We start from the raw sequence: 24,100 nt of genomic DNA, 5'->3' as shown, positions 1-24,100 counted from the left end.
AGATTTAGAGGCAAACACAGAGTTGAGGCATTCAGCTTTTTCACGTGCGGAGTCAGCTGTGTAGCCGTTTGAGGTAAGGGAGGGGATGGAGGGGGAACAAACACCAGAAACGGATTTGACCAGACGCCACCAGGATTTGGAAGAGGGAGACAGATAAGAGAGTTCGGTCTTGAGAACGGAGAGATATTGTTTCCTGGCTCTCCTGAGGGTGGACACACACTTGTTTCGGGCTTTGTGAAAGGAAATGAGATTTCCTTCCGTTGGATTTGCTTTCCAGGAGACGAAGGCAAGTTGTTTCTGGGCAACAGCCTCACCACAAGATTCCGTGTACCATGGACGGGAGGAAGGGTATGACAACTGAAGACGAGATGGGATAAATCTGTGCATGAGAGAGAGCAATTTACTTTGGAAGAATTCCCAGGATGAGTTGATGTCAGAGGTGGTAGAGATGGGAGACCAGTCCAGATGATTGATGGCTGCTTGAAGACCGTGCCAGTTGGCCTGAGTGAAATGCCAGACTCGTCGACGCTGAGCAGGCTCCCTGAGGATGGTCAGAGAGATGTCCACTTTAACAAGGACATGATCAGATGATCCGATCGGAGCAGAAGAAGAGCAGCAGACATTTTCAGGGAAGTTAGTCATAACCAAGTCCAGAAGAGAAGATGTTCCGTTGACTGAGATCCGGGTCGGGAAATTGACAGATTGTGTCAGTCCCAGTGAGTCGCAGAAGTCCTTTGCTGAGGAGCCATGGCTGGTGAGAGAGGTACCCACACCCAGCCAACTGGCATGATGACAGTTGAAATCACCACATATGAGGAAGAGAGAGTTGGGATGAGTAGATAGAAGTTGGTCCATATCATCAGACAGCGAGATGTAGATGGAGTCATCACTGTTTGGTGGACGGTACAACACACATATGAACAAGAGGTGGGAGCGAAGGGGAAGCCGTAGCCAGAGGTATTCCTGGGGGTGAGGTGGAGAGAGTGCAGTGCAGGGCGAGTGAGGAAGAGAGTTTTTGATAAAGATAGCAACCCCGCCTCCAGGACGAGGCTCAGGTCTATCATACCGGAGGAGGGAGTAGCCCGGGAGAGATACTATGGAATCAGAGACATCATAAAGGAGGAAAGTTTCTGTTAAGCAGATCACGTCTGGTTTGACAGAAGCAACCTGTATGGAGAGATCAGTTAAGTTTGAACGAAGGCCCCGGATGTTTGAGGTCCATACCGTTAATGAAGAGGAAGGGGGAGCATCAGATACAGAACAGGGGGGAGGAGGGGTAGGGTAAGATGTGGAAGAGGTGGAAGAGGTAGGGAGAGCTGTTGAAGGTGTGTCAGAGATTTCAGAATAGCTCGGAGAAAGGGAAGGATGGGGCGGACAAAAGGTTTGATGGTGATTGGGTGAGCCACAATGAGGTGTTATTTGAGGAGGGGGAAGAGCGAGGCAGACGGTTGGGGGAGATGGAGGTGAGAGTTTGAAGGGGGAAGAAGCGGGGAGGACGCTTTGAGGAGGGGGAGTGAGCGGGGGGAAATTGAGAAGCAATGAGGGTGGGGAGATTTGAAGGGGAGGGGTGAGGGGGGAGTTTGGGAGGGAAGGGACAAGGGGAGGGATTTGAAAGGGATGGGATATGGGGGAGATTTGGAGGGGAGGGGTGAGGCAGGAGTCTAGGAGGGGAGGGGCGAGGGGGCGTCTTGGCGGGGAGGGGTGAGGGAGTAGTTTAGGAGGGAGGGGGCAAGGGGGGAGATTTGAAAGGGATGGGTGATGGGGAAGATTTGGAGGGGAGGGGTGATGGGGAAGATTTGGAGGGGAGGGGTTATGGGGAAGATTTGGAGGGGAGGGGTGAGATTGGATTTTTGAAAGTGTACGATTTATGGGAAACGAACATTTATTGCAAAATGAGTTTCTTGTGACCTTCGAGTTAAAAATACGTTTAAGGACGCTGGATGGAGGATGGAGTGCAGGAGAGTTTAGGGAATGTAGAACAAAGGCACTATAGGAGATGGATATTTTTTTTGGGATGAATTGATTTGGTGAGCAAGTCGAAAGCAGCCTTTTAAAGAAGAAGAAGAAAAAGGTGTTATAAAATATGACGGAATACATAACTTGAGGGGAAAGTGTAAACATTGAAGGTTAATGAGTGAAAACTATCTGGGGAAATGGGGGAGAAACACGTGGTCGAAGAACGAACGAACGAATAAGAATGAATAAACGAATGAGAACAGAGAAGGAAATGTTTTTTTTTTTTTTTTGAGTTGAGATTTACACAAGGAAGTAGGCTATGGGTGAAAAGACTGGGAATACAGAGAACGAAAGTTATTGGATCACAAACGACGGACCACTGAGAGAAAAACAAAGCCTCAAGGTTGTACAGTGCACACTGTACAAGGCCTTGCTCGCGACACGGCAAACAGACGATCAATTTATGAAAGATAAACACCGAGAAACAACCAAAGTTGCACACAATAACTTCACACACCGAAAGATAGATACAGTTTCGACAAAATACAATTGTGAACAGACTTAACTTCGAAAAACGTGGAGACCGTGTGGGGCTTCGAAAATCCCTGCCGCCGTCTCCAAGATCTCGCGAGATCTCTCGTGTTATTTTATTTATCTTGTATTGCAGAGCAACTCATCCTGCCATGCGCCAAGGTGATGTGCAGAGAAGTGCTTGGAGAGACGGCGGCTTCCAAGATAAGCACCATTCCGCTTTCTGCCGATACGATTCGCCGATGGATAATAGCCATGGGCGAAGACATCGAGCACCAGCTGTACGCAAACCTAGAAGCCAACAAGTTTGTCATCCAGTTGGACGAGTTGATGGATATCGCACAGAAGGCGTTGATCCTCATCTTTGTTCGTTATCGGCATGGCGATGATTTTATGGAGGATCTTCTGGCATGTGACGAGCTACAGACCAAGACCACAGCCGCAGAAATATTCGCAGTCGTCAACAAACACATCGCATTGCATAGCCTCAGGTGGGAAGACTGTGTTGGCGTTTGTACCGATGGTGCGGCATCGATGACAGGTCGGCGCAGCGGTGTCATTAAGCTCATCCAAGATGTCGCACCAAAGGCAAGCTGGACCCACTGCTTCCTCCACTGCGAGGCATTAGCGGCGAAAGAGATGTCACCTGGATTTGCCAAAGTAATGGACATTGCAGTGAAAACAATCAACCATCTCAGGAAGAGCGACCTAAATTCGAGGTTGTTTGCAGAGCTGTGTAAGGAGCAAGATGCAGAACACACCACGGTGCTGTATTTTGCAGCTGTTCGCTGGCTCTCCAGAGGAGATGCTTTGGCAAGATTGTATGAACTTCGTGACCAGGTCCTCGCATTCTTGGAGGTGGCTAGGTCAGACCTGGCAGTCTACTACAAAAACAACAAATTCATCGCAACATTGGTATACATGGACGACATCTTCAACTTGTTGAACAATCTGAACATATCGTTCCAGGGCAAAACGAACAAGCAGGCGAAATCCGTGTTCGTAATGTATGACAAGATAGCGGCGTTCAAGTCAAAGCTGGATCTATGGAAGAGAAGAGTACAGACCAATGATGAATTTGACATGTTCGAAAACCTGGATGATCTGCTCAGCAAGTGTTGAGGAACGTGTGGACATTAAGGATGTCATCGTCGAACATCTGGTGAACCCGCGCAAACGATTTGCCGAATACTTTCCTGTTGATCCACGCGTGGAGAAGAAGTGGATCCGAGACCCTCATTCAGTCGACTTTCAGCAGTGCTGCAACTTGTCCAACAGATTGAAAGAAGACTTGATCGACATCGTGTCTGACGGTACACTTGAGACACTGTTCAGGAAGGACACTTTAATAAAGTTTTGGCTGACAGTGTCTCATGAGTACCCAGAGATGGCACATCTCGCGGTAAAGTTCCTGATGCCATTCACGATGACGTGGATGTGTGAGGCAGGTTTCTCAACGGTGACATATCTGAAGTCCAAGTATCGAAACAAACTGGAGACAGTGGCCCTGTGCGCCAACCTGAGAATCGCATTGTCGCCGCTTCAAAGCCGAATCGATGATCTCAAAGCCAATATGCAAAGTCCACCATCGCACTGATGTGGATAATCCACATCTACAATGATGCCAACGGAACATTTGAATTAGGCTTTTAAGTTTCACTTTCGGGTTTAATCAGTGAAAGTTGTTTATTTAATGTTGTTCATGATAACGGAACATTGAACCTGGATATAAGTTCAGATGCATATCGGGTTTTTTCAGTAAAAGTTATTCTTGTTTTGTTTATCAGTTCATGTTACATTTTAAGTTCATCATCTATTCACGATGAAGATTAAAATAAAGTTCAAACACCTTATCTTGGCGTGTCACTTTAATAATTAAAGTTTTATTCTATTTCACAAAAGATACACCACCAATGAATGTTGAGATTAATCTTAATCTTCATCTTCATCATCTTCTTCATTAAATCTTCATCCGGATTCATCGTAGGGGCGGATTCAGCTCTTCCGAAGCAGCTAACAAGGCAGGGAGTTTACGCCTGATTGGCTGACAATAATATCAAGTGGGCGGTGTCTGTGATCGAAGTTGCTGCTCATTCTCAAGGGGGGCGTGGTCTCTCGCTCCCTCTCTCTCTCCTCATGGTCGTGGAGATCCGTACAAAATAACAACAAAATAAGGACAGTGTTTGGTATGATTGTTGTCACTTTGCTTTATTGTTCAATTACGAATTGTACTACTGTACAAAGATGATGAACCGAACCCTTACCAAGATATTAACGTCATAGGCAATCGATATTTCCGTGACGGTTTGTGGGGGAGTGGGGGGGGGGGGTGGGTTCGATGGGTCGCGACTGGATGCCAGGGTTTTTTATTGGGTCCTGGGCTAAAAAGGTTGCGGAACGCAGCTCTAATGTATAATCTCCATACTGTATCATCACCCCCTACTGTATCAACCTTCAGATAGGCAGGAAGCAGCCACTTCCCTTTCTGCAGACTTTGATGGAATCAAGGTCCAGTCTAACAGTTAGAATATCTTTCATCCCTGAATAATCTCACACTGAATGAATGAATATGAATGAATGAATGATCGTTTTAAGGCCATTTTCCCCGCTAGAGCAGGGTTAGGGTATAGCAGCTAGATTAGGATTCCCTAGGATTAGGATTAGGTTTAGGATTAGGATTAGGATAGGAGCTAGATTAGGATTAGGATTAGGATTAGGTTAGGTTAGGGTATAGCAGGGCTAGAGCAGGGTTAGGGAGCAGGGTTCCCCGCTAGAGCCTTGCTAGCCCCATGACAATCATGGTTCCCTGTTTGAGGCAATGTTTTTATGGCCGGATGCCCTTCCTGACGCCAACCCTTAGTCGCTTCTTACGATGTGCAGGGATACAGTGTATCTATTCTAAATCGGGGTACACCCCGGGATCATTCATCCCAGCAAGCTGGTACTCAATTTGCCGACCTCGGAAGGATGACAGGCTGAGTCAACCCCCCTGGCGTTAATTCAGCGATCGACCGGGATTCGAACTCAGGACCCTAGGATCCCAAGCCGGCACCCTAACAGCTAAGCCAACATCTCACTGTCTGTCTGAAAGGACTGTGGCAAATCCTTCCATCTACTACCTCAGCAAAGCTCTCGAATAAGTTCAGTCATTCTCGAATAAGTTCAAATAGGGCAAAATGGAGAAGATTGTCATGGGGCCCGCAAGGCCAACCCCCACTCTAGCAGGGAAAATGGCCTTAAAATGCCTGTTGTATTCAAATGTTTGGGCCTCACAACCAGCCATGACCTATCGTGGGCAAAACATATATCCAAGTTGGCCTCCAAGCAAGCCAACGACTGAGCATGCATCCTCAGTCGTCAAAGTCTTTCCTTGGTAAACCTGAACTTTTATCATGCCACAAGGCCTTATTTTGCAGCTCGAAGGAATACAAGTCTCCCATTTATACTGACACACTTGCTCACACCTTGCATCTATTGTTAACATGGAAGCCCCCCCACCCCCTCCCAGGTTTCTGCAGGGTGCAGGAGATCTGCTAGTCACCCACCTCTGCTGAGACTACAAAAGTCCAGACTCACTGCTCACCACCAATTTGTTCCTCTTTTCTCTCGCATGTGGAACCAACTTTCTGAGTCTGTTCAATCCCATACTTTTCCAGGCATTCAAGATGGCTGTTCATCACCATCTCAGGTTATCCCACATGATCATTACTGCACTCATTAACCATCCCATCCCCAAGCCCACCTTCATTTCCAAGTTTATTCACCCACCTCCCTCTCCCTTTATTTTGTTTTTAGTTCATTTCCATTTTATTCCAGGTCTTTTTTATTCTTCTGTGTTTGAGGTTGTATATAGCTTGTTCACCTCGTCGTCTCTTCCTTCTCTTTCCTCCAAGTGCCCTTCCGTTATGTCCCTATCCCTCGCTGTTGGTGTTGCCATCATTCCCACAATGTTTTTCTCGTTACCTCCACCACCGAAGGTGGATGGGGGTTATGTTTTCACCCTTGTCTGCCTGTCTGTGAACAGGATATCTCAAAAAGTTGCAGACGGATTCAGACGAAATTTGGTGGAGTGATTGCGTATATGACAAGGTCGAAATGATTAGATTTTGATGAAGATCCGGATCCAGCTTCTGGAGTTTTTTTTGACTTACAAGTGATTCTTCACCATTGGGAGATAGGGCCAAAAACAATATATAGCAGGATATCTCAGAGTTGTGGACCGATTTGGACGAAATTTGGTGGAGAGGTTGTGTGTGTGACAAGAACAAGCAGATTACATTTTGGTTCAGGTCCGAATCGAGATCCGGCCTATCAGTGAGATACAAAACAAACTGTTCAGTCTGGCGGAGGGATGCCCTCCACCGAGTCCTGTTCTAGTTTTCTCATGTTTTGGTCCATTCTGTGATCTTGCTTTTACACGAACCTAGAGTTTGCATACAATTTTTTTTTTTTGGGCTCTCAAGTCAGCCACACGTATCCTAAGGGTGGAAATCGTGATGCTATTTTTAAACGTACTCTTATTAACATGGATATAAAATCCATTATCTTGTCTGAAATCCATTGCCGATTTAAGTCGGGCTGCAAAGGAAAAAGGTGAGTGCACACGCACGCATGCTTTATGTGGGTACGTGTTGATAATGTCTTTGGGGATGTGTGGGGGAGGGAGGTGGGAGAAGACAGGTTGAACTCTTCTCTTTCATTTCCTTCATGACAGAAGGTGCAAGAACTGTATAATTTTGGCCGAATGCCAAAAAAATGCAATTACAGGTACATTTTAAAACATTTTAAAATGAAACTTTGCACATGCAATCAACATTTGAGGATGCATGAAATATGAAATTGTTGTTTGGATTTGACCCCCGGATTCATCTCCCAGGGAATGGGGACAAAGGTTCACATATGTCAAAATGGGGAAAAAAATTTAACTCAAAATTTGATATTGGGTCATTGCTGGTGGAACTTTTTGCCAACTTCGCTTTCGGTGGGAAGTATGGGAACTTGCAATGGCGGGATAGACTTCACTCTAGTTACTTTTGTTGTTAGCTTGTCGTAGCGTTTTTCCAATGCCGTTTCTATCTATTTTTTGTTTTTTTGTTTTTTTTGTATACTGAATCAGGCTCGTGAAAGAGGTAACATTTATTTCACAAACAAATCAACCAGACAAACAAAATATACAAAAAGAGGGAGCGGAAGACAAGATGGGGAGAGAAGGGGAAGCACACAACCACAACATTTGAGAGCAGGGAGAAGTGTGGGAGGGAGAGGGCTTGGGGGCAGGAGGCGTGGGAAGGGGGTGGGGGGGTTGGGAGAAGTATAAAACACAAGGGGACCGAAATTAGCGGGGGTAAAAGATCAAGGTTTTGGATGTTTTTTTGTATACTGAATCGAGGCTCGTGAAAGAGCTAACATTTATTTCACAAACAAATCAACCAGACAAACAAAATATACAAAAAGAGGGAGACCTGATACACCTTAACAAGGCGTTTGTCCATGGCTGAAAACCCCCTTGGGAAGTGGGCCAAATTAAGCTGACCTTCGTACTGTGACCCTTAATCCCCCTGGCAAATTTTGTTGAGATGGGTCAAGTTACGACCGAATGCATCAAGGTCAGACAGACTCGAAATGGTGTATTTCAGTATGATTACGCACGATTGTGATAAAAGCAAAATATAAATTAATTTTCTCAACGATTCATTGCTTTTCTGACATCTGCTTTCTTTCCAAGCCGGAAACCAGTAATAACGAATGTCGAATGTGTTAGTTTGACAAAAGAGTGCAGATGTCCGTCGGTAATCAGTTGGACTTATTCAGAATTTAATATGGCTGTCAAATGTAGAGAGATTAATGACGACTTATCTGAACCGAGTGAAAGGCCAAAACAAACCCAAAAACGAGATGGCCAATATCAAATGGAATGGGAGAGAACATTAACTATCAGGTGGATTGCAGAGGTAGCACAAAGTTCGGTGCTATAGAAGATCAACTGCATCTACACTATCGACAATGAAGTCTGAAGTCCGAGAGCGATTTTGCTCAACCCCAACCTTCAAATTTGTTATTGTGAAATGGAAGATCTTTTGCTTTTCTCATGTATATATGAAGAATGCTGAACTGCCTGGCTAATTCAGTACGTATAGTGTACTTCGTAAACATGTTATTTTTCATGTGATGCAACTAAAATATAAATTCTAATTTAGAAACGAGTAAGAATAAATACTGGAGCCACAGGGGTTTCACCCAGAGACCCCAACCCTACTCATGTTATTGCCTGGCAGGATGGCCTATAGGTATGCACATTCACCTGCGAGCTGTCTAGCCTGGGTTAGAATCTCGGCACAGCTATAAACGATCAGCCTCCAGGTGTTTCAAAGGCAGGGTGATTCATTAATGTGTGTGCCGTCACTCTTATGGAGGATAAAAGGGCGTCCCATCTGCCAGCATTGGTTGGTGGACTTTAAAGATCCCACAATGTCCTTCACGAAAAGTAGGCGAGCTATTGGTGGCACCATGGACAAATCCCAAATTCCTGCGCGAATGTAGAGGGCACTGCATCAGCGACACAGACGTGACTTCAGCAATAATGCAGCCAGCAGGTGAAGGCTGCATATACGAAATGAAATGGTTTCATTTCTCAAATGTTGACAGCTTCACTTTTGCCTGGTTCTTGGAGGTTCTCAGTCCAAGCTGAAGGCTTAATTTGATTGACCCTAACCCTTTCCTTTTTTTTAGAATCTCATTAATTCTCTCTTTCTCTATTTATTGTACGCGTCCCGGAGGATGAGTTGGACATCAAAACAACTCCTCCCAGCACGACGTCATTTACCTCCTTTTGTTCACGCAGACGGGCACACTCTAAGTAACAAGCACATTGTGGAAATAACATTTAGGAATCCCTTTTAAAACTAGACGGCACTGGGCATCCCTCCGCCAGGCTGAACAGCTTACGTTTTGTATCCCACTGATAGGCCGGATCTGGATTCTGACCTGAACCAAAATCTAATCAGCTTGTTCTCGTCACCTAACCAACCCGTCCACCAAATTTAATCATAACTTTTTAAAATAACATGTTATATATCGCTTTTCACCTGATCTCTCAATGGTGAAGAATCAAATTTATGAAATAATTCTCAAAACCGAATCCATATTCAGATCTTCACCAAAATCGCATCGATTCAGTCTGTTCACACACCCAACCTGAACACCAAGTTTCGCCCAAATCCATCCATAACTTTGAGATATTAGGCCAAAAAAAATATATTGCTGGTCTCTGGTCAGACCAAAGTTCCAGAATTGATGCAGCGATGCAGTTTTTTTTTTTCTTTTTCTTTTTTTGAAAAGCATGGATTGCACATGTAGAGGTTTTTTTGTGTCCTCATGCCTTGCGGTCCTCCTCATCTGCTGTGGCGCCGTCCAGAGAGAAATTAAAGACAGCCAATGGGACTTGTAGGCCTTTTTTTTTTGTAAACAATGAACACAAGCTTAAGTTATTTTAAAATGTATTTATTCTGAAAATCATTAAGTTCTTCAAGCATATTATAGACTGCCATTTCGATCTCGAGATCGCCTCGCCGTACCGTTAAACATTCCAATGCGTCCATCGCGTCAACACTGCGCATGCGCAAGTGGTCTAACAGGCCGATTGTCTCCCACGATCTCTTCTCCCAGTCCACCAGATTATCACAGACACTTACAACTTCATGACAAACGAGATAGGATCCAGGCCTAACTAACGAGACCACCCGCAGCTCTCTAGGCCTTCTGGTTGCTTCACACGAACCCGACAAAGAACGTCTTCGTTTCAATAAATGACAATATCCAGCCGATAGAGGCCTTGCATCACGTGAGCGTCGTCCATGGCAACCGGTTCCAGCCGCCATCTTGGGTGGCATAAACAACATGGCGGGAAAGCTGTCGTTTGATCAGACGGACCTGTCAGTTTACGCCCGTAGCTTGCCTGTTGAGGCGTTTTCGCGGTATTGCGAGAAACTGAGGCTGTGTCATCTGCCTGTGGACCCGTGTGGACCCACAAGTACGCCACACACACTCCACACGTATGCCCCACACGCACTCCACAAGTACGCCACACGCACTCCACAAGTACGCCACACGCACTCCACAAGTACTCCACAAGCACGCCACAAGCACGCCACACACTCCACAAGCACGCCACACGCACTCCACAAGCACGCCACACGCACTCCACAAGCACGCCACAAGCACTCCACAAGCACGCCACAAGCACGCCACACGCACTCCACAAGCACGCCACACGCACTCCACACGCACTCCACAAGCACGCCACACGCACTCCACAAGCACGCCACACGCACTCCACAAGCACGCCACACGCACTCCACAAGCACGCCACACGCACTCCACAAGCACGCCACACGCACTCCACAAGCACGCCACACGCACTCCACAAGCACGCCACACGCACTCCACAAGCACGCCACACGCACTCCACAAGCACGCCACACGCACTCCACAAGCACGCCACACGCACTCCACAAGCACGCCACACGCACTCCACAAGCACGCCACACGCACTCCACAAGCACGCCACACGCACTCCACAAGCACGCCACACGCACTCCACAAGCACGCCACACGCACTCCACAAGCACGCCACACGCACTCCACAAGCACGCCACACGCACTCCACAAGCACGCCACACGCACTCCACAAGCACGCCACACGCACTCCACAAGCACGCCACACGCACTCCACAAGCACGCCACACGCACTCCACAAGCACGCCACACGCACTCCACAAGCACGCCACACGCACTCCACAAGCACGCCACACGCACTCCACAAGCACGCCACACGCACTCCACAAGCACGCCACACGCACTCCACACGCACTCCACAAGCACGCCACACGCACTCCACAAGCACGCCACACGCACTCCACAAGCACGCCACACGCACTCCACAAGCACGCCACACGCACTCCACAAGCACGCCACACGCACTCCACAAGCACGCCACACGCACTCCACAAGCACGCCACACGCACTCCACAAGCACGCCACACGCACTCCACAAGCACGCCACACGCACTCCACAAGCACGCCACACGCACTCCACAAGCACGCCACACGCACTCCACAAGCACGCCACACGCACTCCACAAGCACGCCACACGCACTCCACAAGCACGCCACACGCACTCCACAAGCACGCCACACGCACTCCACAAGCACGCCACAAGCACGCCACACGCACTCCACAAACACGCCACACGCACTCCACAAGCACTCCACAAGCACGCCACACGCACTCCACAAGCACGCCACACGCACTCCACAAGCACGCCACACGCACTCCACAAGCACGCCACACGCACTCCACAAGCACGCCACACGCACTCCACAAGCACGCCACACGCACTCCACAAGCACGCCACACGCACTCCACAAGCACGCCACACGCACTCCACAAGCACCCCACACGCACTCCACAAGCACGCCACACGCACTCCACAAGCACGCCACACGCACTCCACAAGCACGCCACACGCACTCCACAAGCACGCCACACGCACTCCACAAGCACGCCACACGCACTCCACAAGCACGCCACACGCACGCCACACGCACTCCACAAGCACGCCACACGCACTCCACAAGCACGCCACACGCACTCCACAAGCACCCCACACGCACTCCACAAGCACGCCACACGCACTCCACAAGCACGCCACACACACTCCACAAGCACGCCACACACACTCCACAAGCACGCCACACACACTCCACAAGCACGCCACACACACTCCACAAGCACGCCACACACACTCCACAAGCACGCCACACACACTCCACAAGCACGCCACACACACTCCACAAGCACGCCACACACACTCCACAAGCACGCCACACACACTCCACAAGCACGCCACACACACTCCACAAGCACGCCACACACACTCCACAAGCACGCCACACACACTCCACAAGCACGCCACACACACTCCACAAGCACGCCACACACACTCCACAAGCACGCCACACACACTCCACAAGCACGCCACACACACTCCACAAGCACGCCACACACACTCCACAAGCACGCCACACACACTCCACAAGCACGCCACACACACTCCACAAGCACGCCACACACACTCCACAAGCACGCCACACACACTCCACAAGCACGCCACACACACTCCACAAGCACGCCACACACACTCCACAAGCACGCCACACACACTCCACAAGCACGCCACACACACTCCACAAGCACGCCACACGCACTCCACAAGCACGCCACACGCACTCCACAAGCACGCCACACGCACTCCACAAGTACGCCACACGCACTCCACAAGTACGCCACACGCACTCCACAAGTACGCCACACGCACTCCACAAGTACGCCACACGCACTCCACAAGTACGCCACACGCACTCCACAAGTACGCCACACGCACTCCACAAGTACGCCACACGCACTCCACAAGTACGCCACACGCACTCCACAAGTACGCCACACGCACTCCACAAGTACGCCACACGCACTCCACAAGTACGCCACACGCACTCCACAAGTACGCCACACGCACTCCACAAGTACGCCACACGCACTCCACAAGTACGCCACACGCACTCCACAAGTACGCCACACGCACTCCACAAGTACGCCACACGCACTCCACAAGTAAGCCACACGCACTCCACAAGTACGCCACACGCACTCCACAAGTACGCCACACACACTCCACAAGTACGCCACACACACTCCACAAGTACTCCACACACACTCCACAAGTACGCCACACACACTCCACAAGTACGCCACACGTACGCGATACGCACGCCACATGTACACCACACACACTAAACACGTACACCACATGTACACCACACACACTCCACACGTACGCCATACGCACTCCACATGTACGTAACCAAATGCCTAATCATGCTTTTCGCTTCGCGAGCGAAGATAACAATACAACCTCATGAGCCATATTCTCACCTTAGAGCTGCAGTCAAGGCAGCTATGAATCCGTTTTAGCGTTGTGTCGTCAAGAAAACGGTAGGATGACAAGCCCGAACCCTTATGAAATCGGGCTGTACATCCGACAGCACAACAACTCTTTACCATCGTGTAGGGGGCAATTTATATGTGAGACGAGTTTCAAATTGCCGCCATTTAATATGTATGGTGGCAGAAGCAATGTTTTGCCCCCCAAGCGGTCACGTGACTAAGACCATGACGTCACATGCAACTTCCCGATTCGATTCATGACGTCACGGCACACATAACTACTCATATCTTTGGAACGGCTGGTTGGATTTGGACAAACTAAACGCAGTTTTGTAGGGGAGAACCATGCGCGAACGTCGATACCAAATTTGAAAAAACAAATTGTTGACGCGCAGGGTCAAAATCGATGCGCGCGCTGACCAGAACCCGGAAATATATTTTTCTCGGCCTAATATGCTGTATATTGGTTTTGGCCCTATCTCCCAATGGTAAAGAATCACTTTAACAAGCGTTACGCCTAGGTCCCCCGTCGGTGAAGTGATGTGAGTTGACAAAGTGGAAGACGCAAGGCGGCCATCTTGGATTTTGACATGGCGACCCAATTTTCAATAGCGTTATTCCTTATGCGTAGATACACCCACACACCAGATTAGAAGTTAGTAGTTCGTTTATTTTTCAAGATATTTCGCTCACAAGGTTTAGACATATATATGGTGGCGGCCATCTTGGATTTTGACGTGGCGACCCAATTTTCAATAGCCTTCTTCCTTATGCCTAGATACACCCACACACCAGATTAGAGGTTGATGCTTCGCTTATTTTTCAAGATATTCCACTCACAAGGTTCAGACATACATGGCGGCGGCCATCTTGGATTTTGACGTGGCGACCCAATTTTCAATAGTGTTCTTCCTTACGGCGGCCATCTTGGATTTTGACGTGGGTTGCACCCACACACCAAATTAGAATTCGGTCCTTCACTTACGCACGCACGCACTATGCCCGCACGGACGGACAGACGGACGGACGGACAGACGGACGGAGGGAGGGGAAAACCATAGTCCCCCTTTCGCTCCGCGGTGCGACGGGGGACAAACAAAAAATGTACTAGCCGGATCCAGATCTTCACCAAAATCTAATCATTTCTTCCTAGTCACATAAGCTACCTCTCCACCAAATTTTGTCTGAATCCGGCCACAACTTTTTAAGATATCTTGTTCACAGACAAAGAAACAAACGTATGAAAAATCACTCATAGAGCGACACTTGGTAAAAGAGAACAGAGCAGAATGGCACTCAGTAGAGCATCCTTTTGACCTCACAAACAATTGGTGGCTGAATTCAGTTAGCTGATATTAAAATCCAATTCAAATTTCAAGTCAATCAGATAAAAATTGAGGCTTAGAAATTTGCAAAAAATGGTTGACCTTCGGCCTATTTTTACCTTTTGACCTATGCTGATCTCAAAAATAGTTGTTGGTGGAATTCACTTAACTGATTTATGTAAATCCCATTCAAATTTCAAGTGAATCGGATGAAAATTGAGGATTTTAGAAATTCGAAATTGTTGTTGACCTTTGGCCTATGTTGACCTTTCAGCCTACGTTGATCTCAAAAAAAAGTTGGTGGTTGAATTCCTTTAGCCGATATGAAAATCACATTCAAATTCCAAGTTAATTGGATGAAAATTGAGAATTTTAGAAATTTGAAATTGTTGGCCTCTGGCCTACGGACAAGTGAGCGGACCGACGAACGGACGCAGCACGCATGCACGCACACACGCAAAAAATTAAAAAAAAAATTTGCCAAGTAACAAGCACAGAAAGATACAGACACAGAGACAGACAGACAGGGGTGAAAACATAACATCCATCCGCCTTTGGTGGCAGAGGTAACAAGCAGGTTAACTCTCAGTATTGGGATAAAATAAAACCCTTGTGCTTGACTTCAGTGCTGGGCTGATTTTGAAAGCATGCATTCTTCTACTATTCCTCGGCATACCTTACATCGGTTGACGTAAGAAAGATGCAGTGGGCAAACACTTCAAAAACAGATTTCACTTTTGATGACGAATGCTAATTATGGACAAATCTCAAGCTAAATTTGACAAATGACAGCTGCAATGATTAAAAAAACAAAAATAAAAACGACACGCAAGGACGCACAATCGAATGAAAAAAAAAAAATCGTACTCTTGCCTACCCTGCCAGCTTGGTAATAAACAGGCAAGAACAGTGTCTGAGGCGACGTTTCATCTGCTAACCTAACGGACTTCCTCAGGCTCCAGCAAGTCTGATTTTATTCCCACACAGCAATTTCCAGTGTCATTCAGGTGCTAGGAGCACATTTGTGAGCGATATTGTTTTTTTCATTAACTCAAGGAAAAACGCCATTCACGTCATCAACAGTCTGTCCTGCTCTGCTTCTCATTTGGCGTGACCTGGTGTTAGGGGCGTGCGGAGGAGTACGTGCGTGCGCACTTTTTGTTGTCGTGCTTCCAGGACACGACTCGGCTGCCTGCACTGGAGGGTTCAACGGCTTGGCATGTAGGTTGTATAATCTGTGGAATCACCGTTGAGTCGAGCGTGGGCTGGCATGGCGTTGTTGGCACTCAATGTTGTTTCTTTCTCACGTTGTCTATTTGTATTACCTGGAGGGAGTGGGGAGGTGTACTATGTAGGAATGTCCAGTCTCCCCAGTTAGACCATCCTATTGACCTTTAGTATGCCAATTATCATTGATGTTATACTCTGCTCTGTTTCCTTTTTCCAATGTGCAATGACAGTTCCCTTGTGCCTCTTCAAGCAGGAGTTCATTTGGTTTTTTGATTCAGGATATTGCCGAATTTTCAATTTAACTTTTGATCTAATTTTACTCGCAACATGTACCTCTTCATTTAAAACAAAAAATTATAGCGTTCTTGCAGTGTCAGTTTGCTTACCCCACACGTACGTTTATAGGAATAAAGCTCTCATTAAAATGTAGGGCTCTCATTAAAAATATATATACTATATAGAGTCACATGAAAAAGTAAGTACACCCCATGTAAAGTTTTGACTTTTTCAACATATTTCAACATACAGCTATTTGATCTTTATTTCAACAATATTGATAGATAAAGGTGATATAATATAACAAATATCATGAAACATTTACATTTTGTAGTCCATTGTATAATTTAAATAAACATAAATGCAAATTTCGTATGTGGAAAAAGTAAGTACACGCCTACATTTATCACTACTTCAAATACCTAAAATTAGAATCAGGTGCACCAGCTCAGGTGCAAATGATTAGAACATCGTTAGAGAGGATCTTGGAGGAACCTGTCTTATTTAAACCTCAGACATTTAGTTTGGTTTGCTCTATGTTGTTGAAGTGTGCGGCATCACCATACCTAGATCAAAAGAGCTCTCTGAGGCCTTCAGAAAGAAGGTTATAGATGCCTACGAGTCTGGGAAGGGATTTGAAAAGATCTCCAAACAATTTGAAATCAATCATTCAACTGTCCGGAAGATCATCTACAAGTGGAGAAGATTCCAACCAAATGCCAACTTGTTCAGGCCAGGCCGCCCCAGCAAGTTCAGCCCGAGAGCAGACCGCAAGATGCTGAAAGAAGTCTCTAAGAACCCCAGAATGTCATCACGGGACCTACAGGTAGCTCTTGCCACTGTTTATGTCAAAGTGCACGAGTCTACCATCAGAAAGAGGCTGCACAAATGTGATCTACATGGGAGGTGTGCCAGGAGGAAACCTTTGCTGTCCAGAAAGAACATCAGGGCAAGACTAAAGTTTGCCAATGAACATGTAGGCAAAGACCAGCACTTCTAGAACAATGTGCTCTGGACAGATGAGTCAAAGGTAGAGCTATTTGGCCACAGTACCAGAAGACATGTTTGGCGAAAACCAAAGACAGCATTTGACCACAAGAACCTGATACCAACTGTAAAGCATGGTGGTGGAAATATTATGGTTTGGGGCAGCTTTGCTGCATCAGGGCCTGGGCAGCTCACCATCATAGAATCCACTATGAATTCTTCATTGTACCAGAGGGTGCTTGAGGATAATGTGAGGCCATCTGTCGGAAAGTTGAAGCTCAACCGAAGGTGGACCTTGCAACATGACAATGACCCTAAACATACCAGTAAATCCACCAAGGAATGGCTGAAAAGAAAGAAATGGAGGGTTCTGGAATGGCCAAGTCAAAGCCCGGATCTAAATCCCATCAAGATGTTGTGGGGAGTTTTGAAACGAGCTGTGCATGCAAGAAACCCCTCAAACATCGCACAGCTGAAAGAATTCTGCATGGAGGAGTGGGCAAAAATTTCTCCCAGTCGATGTCAGAGACTGGTAGACAGTCAGAAGAAACGCCTACTTGAGGTTGTTTCTGCCAAAGGGGGCAATACCACCTTGGCCCCAAAAGGGCCAAGGGTGTACTTACTTTTTCCACATGTGAAATTTGCATTTATGTTTATTTAAATTATACAATGGACTCCAAAATGTAAATGTTTCATGATATTTGTTATAATATATCACCTTTATCTATCAATATTGTTGAAATGAAGATCAAATAGCTGTATGTTGAAATATGTTGAAAAAGTCAAAACTTTACATGGGGTGTACTTACTTTTTCACGTGAATATATATATGTATGTATATTGTATATGTATGTATATGTATGTATATATATATATATGTATGATATATATATCAAGGATTACAATTACTGTACTGAAAAAATTGAATTATAAAAACACACCAAGTTTTTATTATCTACAAGTCAGGAGACGACGATGGTGCACGAGCAAGCGGTATTCAATGACAAAGGACGGACTATAACCGAAACAGGCCCGGACTGGGGGGTCGGGGGCCCACGTGGCAGGTGTTGGCCCCCGACATGCGGTGTACATGCCTATTTACAAAAGGCCCCAATGCGCTGTGTGCGCAGGCCTTTAAGAGCCAGCTGTACGTAATTGTGTGTGGTGCTGGCCTGGAAATGTCAAAACGAAGGTTACTGACCTTGAAATAAGATAGAAAATAATGTATAATCAGTTATGAGGTTAGTTAGCTACACAATACCGAAAATTCGGTTCGATTCCGACAACTTTGAAACTTTGACCTTTGTGACCTTCAAAGGTCGAAGATTCGGAAAGTTGTTTGGAAAACTTGTATTTCGTGATGTATGTGATAATATAAGATCATGTACGACATTTCACCCTATCAGGAAGCGAACAATGTAATAAAACCATCAAAAATTGACTTTTCTAAATTTCGTGACCTTGTGACCTTGACCTTGGGGTGAAGATGAAAAATGGAGCTCCGTGGGGCTAGACACATGACATTGGCCTAACCAAATACCGAAACCCCTGTCAGATTCCACCAACTCCCTCGGAGAAGATGTAGCTTGAACTCGATTACCCCCTAAAAAGACATTTTTTTCGGGCGTGGCTCCGCCCACAATGGGCGCAATACGCCCACTCTCGGCAGGACACAACTAGATCATGATATAAACTTCCCACCCAAGTTTCATCAAGATCGGATGATATCATCGGGTAGTTATGCTGCGGACAGACAGACAGACGCACACCCATGACAAATATAGTGGTCACTTGATAACTCGTGAACCAATATATTTTAGAGCAGATGAAAATGTGATTCCAAGTCAATACCTACCGGTAGTAACATGAAAAAAATTGTTAACACCAAGTTGGCAAAATTAAAATGCTGAAAGCTGTACCTTGTTTGTTGGATTCACAACTGTCCTGTTCAGTCGACCACTTCTTAATCTCATCTAAAGAAAGGTAATTTTCTCCACATCTGTAGTACTTTCGCCTGTCAGCAGGGATGCTTAGTAATTGCTCTGTTTGTGGGGAAGGAACAAAGGAGTGAAATAAGATAAAATTGAATGAAGAAATAAACCATTACTGACAATTACAGCAATGTTATAAATCCAAACAAACAAAGGAATAAATGAACACCGAGTAAGCAAAAAATATGAAAATGGGAACGTTATTACTATGACTGAAAAGCTGGTGTCAACCAACCTGTAACATCTCCTAATAAAAGGAGAAGTGTCCAAGTTGTGTGTGCGTGTCTGTTTCTAAAGGGTTGCTGCCGTCATAGAATAATAAAAAAATAGGGGCAATGCCCTTAGACTCACACGGTAGAACCAGGGAACCACTGAGAGGCGTGGATGACCACAAAATATGTAACTGAGAGGAAAGTAACTACCTATTTTGGGGGGCAACCCCGTTTTTTTATTAAATCCGTGAACAAACTATAGTACATCACGGGTGATGAAGGTTGTGGTTCAAATTTTATTGAAATAGAGTGTGAGTAGAGGAAAAATGTTGTTCCTGGACCACCCCTATTTCTCCATTCACTTACATGTAAATTTTCCTCTCACCATCACTTTCCCTCAGCTCCCCTTAACGCCTCTATTTCTGCCACCCTGATCTTTACGAACCTTTTGGCCTTTTGACATACCAGCTATGGCAAAAGATAACCTACTCTTATCCTCAATGTTGTTCATTAGACCACTCAAACACTGATCCTATGAATATTTGCTCCCTCTCACCCTCTTAATATCAATGATCAATGTTGTCCAGTAGACCACTCAAACAATGATCCTACAAATATTTGTTTATGCGTAGGAAATAATTTAATTCTCCTACAACTACCATCACCATCTTATAAATTAACAAAGAAGATGTTTGAGTTTGGTTCTTTATCAAGATATTTTAACTGAGCTAAGATAAAATGATAAACCTCCCTCAATGTTCTTGTTTGAGCGCCTCCAGTGCCACACACCATTTTAAAATTAAAGTACAGTATATATTTTCCTGACAACCATCAAAGTTTTCCGCCCACTCAAAAATATTTTCATCTTTTTCACCCAACTCACCAGTATTTAAATTAATTCTCTTATTTGTTTTGTGAACTTTTTTTACCAGTTGCCTTTTCAATTTTACCTATTTGATATTTTCCACATTCATTATGTTTTCCATTTATATACCAAGGTTGATTACACCTCCACTCTTTAGTCTGGTTAATACTTGGTTCTATCATTTATGTAATAGTAAAAAGACAGGGTCGCACATAAATACATTAACCATACTCAAACCTTTTCTCATTAATCCCCTTCACTTTTGAGAAATGACGTTGTATAACTTGGATCCCTTCCCAGAATTTTTCATTGTATCGTTTCCTGTTTTTCACACACACACGCCCTGAGTTCTCCGAAACACGGACAGGCAGTTTCAGTTTCAATTCCCTAAACACATTATAAAAAGCCGTTTTCGTTCAATTGTAAACATTGTGAATCGACGAAGATGAACATCAACTTGTCTGGTCTTTCCTCTGATGAAGAATATATCAACTCACCAGGATATTGGTAAGTTTCATTTGGCATTAAACACTGTTAATGAGAGCTTTGTATGTGATTAATTATAGAACTAATTATTTATTTTTTCTCTTTATTACAGCAATTCAAATATTGTGAATATCCTGGCAGAATTTCAAGTTGTTCCAAAGAGTTTCACAACGAACTGAATACGGGTTTAAACAACCTGCCTCCCAGATGGAGGTCTCTGAATGAATTCAATGTTTCACCGTTCTTAGAAGATTACCACCATCATAGTCTACCCCTTGTAATTCATTATTCATCTCTCTGACTGGCACCAATAAACGGGAGCTGACATTTATTTATTTATTGACAATACGATGCATCTTTTAATCATTCCTCCTCTTGTTTTTTTTCTTTTTTTAAACAGAATATAACACCTCAAACAAACCCTTCATTAACAGAGATGAGAGTTGAGATCGATGACCACAACCACGGCCACAACCACGATCATAACTTTGATTGGGATTATTTCGTGATCCCAAGGAGTGGTTTTTTACTCCCAACCTGTGATTTTCTAAATTTTCAACTCGACGACCTTGACACAAAGCTTGATCTTTTTGAGGTATGGTTTATTTATTATATATCTTCTTCCACTTTACCTTCTCCTTGCTTCACCCTATAATATCAATATTTTCTTTTTTCCCTTGTCTTAAACAGAAAGAGATTCAGGACCTAAAGACATTTGGTGAAGTTGCCTTTGGCTGGGAAGAAGCTGATGGCTTGTGCTGGGAAGAAGCTGATGGCTTGTGCTGGGAAGAAGCTGAATATATACATCAAGAAAAATGTTTTAATAATATTTTAAAAATTATGTTTTCACTATTATTTAATTATATTTGCTTTGCCTACAATTATTTAATTCTTAAATACAAAAAGAAAAAAAAGTATGAATGAATGATCGTTTTAAGGCCATTTTTCCCCGCCATAGCGGGGGTTAGCCTTGCGGGCCCCATGACAATCATGGTTCCCTGTTTGAGGCAATGTTTTTACGGCCGGATGCCCTTCCTGGCGCCAACCCTTGGTCACGCTCTTACGATGCGCAGAGAAACGGTGTACCTATTCTAAACCGGGGTACACACCAGGATCATTCATCCCAGCAAGCTGGTACTCAATTTGCCGACCTCGGAAGGATGACAGGCTGAGTCAACCCCCCTGGTATTAATTCAGCGATCGACCGGGATTCTAACCCAGGATCCTCGGATCCCAAGCACGCTCGAAGTTAAGTAATTGTCACATTTGTATTTTTGTCAAAACTGTATTTATCTTATGTGTGTGTACCTTTTGCGTGTCCCTCGGGAGATTATCGGTGTTAAATACAAAAAGGGAATAAAGGAAAAAAGAAGGGGGAAGTGCGCCCCTGCCAACGACCCTCCACACCCCTCATCCCACCCCTACCCTCCCCTTGTGTGTGTGGGGAGGTGGGGGTGGGATGAGGGGGGTGGAGGGTCAAGGGTGGGGGTGCACAGAGGGGTGGGGGATGATGGGTGTGGTGTGTGGGCGTGGTCTGTGTGGGCGTGGTCTGTGTGGGTGTGGTCTGTGTGGGCATGGCTTATGATTTTTTATTTTATTTTATTACTAGTAATTAAATTAACTAATCTGGGTGGGGTGGATGAAAGTATGGATGGTTGTTGTTTAATGGCTTATCAGTTTTGCTTTTTGTAATTCTTGTGAGTAAAATGAAACCAAGATTTCTTCCCCATTCATATCATATAATTTGTAAGTCCAAGGGAATGTATCCATTACATCAACGATTTTAAATAATTCATTAGTCCATTTTTTTGTATAACCTTTCTCAAAATGGCTTTTCAATCTGTATATTCTTACAATATCACCAACTTTGAACTTGGGTTTTCTCAAATTAATCTCCTTTTCATATTCTAATTTTGTAAATGATTCTGACGGTTTTGATTTTGTTGATGAATGAACTGTAATATTGTAATTATCTACAATATCCTGAATTAAATATACCCATTGTTGAGAACCGAGTTGTGTGAATTTTTTATATAATCTATCTTTCAAAGTGGGATTAAAACACTCAATAACAACTGCCTTTTCTTCATTAAAGGTGCTGTATAATTTAATACCCTCCCCCTTAAGAAATTTCATAAATATTTTGTTATAGAACTCTGTTCCCTCATCAGTCCATAACTTCTTTGGTTTCCTTTTGCTTTTACTAAATATTTCACTGAAAGCTAGCATAAGAGTATCACCCCTTTTGTTTTTTAAAGGAACAACCCAGGCAAATTTACTCCTCAAATCAATAACGGTTAAAGCATACCTGTATCCCCTATCATTATTCAATTCAATTAAATCGGCAGACCATATGTGGTCGGTGTCTTTTGAATAAACTTTCCTTCTTTTAAACTTTGTGATTGTAGGTTTATGTAATTCATCAGCCAAAAGCTCCTCAGTCTTGTTGACATCATTAGAGCCTAATAGTTTTTTGAGGGTGAATAACCAAGACCAAGTTTCAATTTGGCACTTATCAACTTTTTCCACAATAAACCCATCAACTTTCTCTCTTAACGTTGGATTTTGTATCAAAGACAAATTATACAACATTTCTCTGTCTGCTTCATGTTTTTCATCCAATGTAGTGGTATTCCCATAATCAATATCATGCTTCATACACACTTCATCAACCATACACATTAGAGGTTTAGACCAAGGTTTAGGATTGTCAGCCTCATCTAATCTTTTATCCAGGTTTGTTCCAGGACCACAGAAAGAATATCCAGGTAGATGTAGTTCCCCAGGAATTCCAGTTGTTGTAAATTTACTTCCTGACAGAAACTTTTGTATGTCTCCTCCACTTTTAGGAGAGATGAATTGGCACTTTTTAGAGCCACACACTTGACATATTCCTTTTTGATAAACTCTATTATTTTTAGCTTTAACATAAGAGATATGTTTAGATTTAGTTTTCGTTTTACATTTGAGACAATAACTCATATTTATTTATGAGAAAAAGTCCTACATAGTGCCAAAACCTTTTTGGTTTTCAACATATACATTTCGATCTTTATTTTTAAAACATAAAGAAACCTTAGAAATGTCTTCACTCTCTCCTCCATTTATTTAAGAAAAAAACTTAAACTTTAACCAAAATCAATAACCCCAACATCAACTATATGACCTTTCTCTTCTTCATGTGTATCTTGCCCTGAACTCATGTCAGCCATTTTTGAAACCAATATCTTCACAAGAGT

The 24,100-nt window shown here is 44.7% G+C and overlaps 1 protein-coding gene across 6 annotated transcripts in view; it reads right to left on the bottom strand.

Moving 5' to 3' along the window:
- The window catches only part of MACROD1 (mono-ADP ribosylhydrolase 1), a 193,258-nt gene that overhangs the window by 127,732 nt on the left and 41,426 nt on the right, over positions 1–24,100 (bottom strand). For all 6 annotated transcript variants that reach the window (XM_068115275.2, XM_078779261.1, XM_068115276.2 and 3 more), the window contains exon 2: positions 19,227–19,349. In XM_068115275.2, the coding sequence (XP_067971376.1) occupies positions 19,227–19,349 (123 nt within the window). The remainder of the gene's footprint in view (positions 1–19,226; positions 19,350–24,100) is intronic.

The sequence above is a fragment of the Myxine glutinosa genome, chromosome 5, assembly GCF_964187855.1.
Source record: "Myxine glutinosa chromosome 5, kmMyxGlut1.1, whole genome shotgun sequence".
Lineage (NCBI taxonomy): Eukaryota > Metazoa > Chordata > Myxini > Myxiniformes > Myxinidae > Myxine > Myxine glutinosa.
The sequence above is the reverse complement of the archived record's forward strand: the minus strand, read 5'-3'. Positions and strand labels throughout refer to the sequence as shown.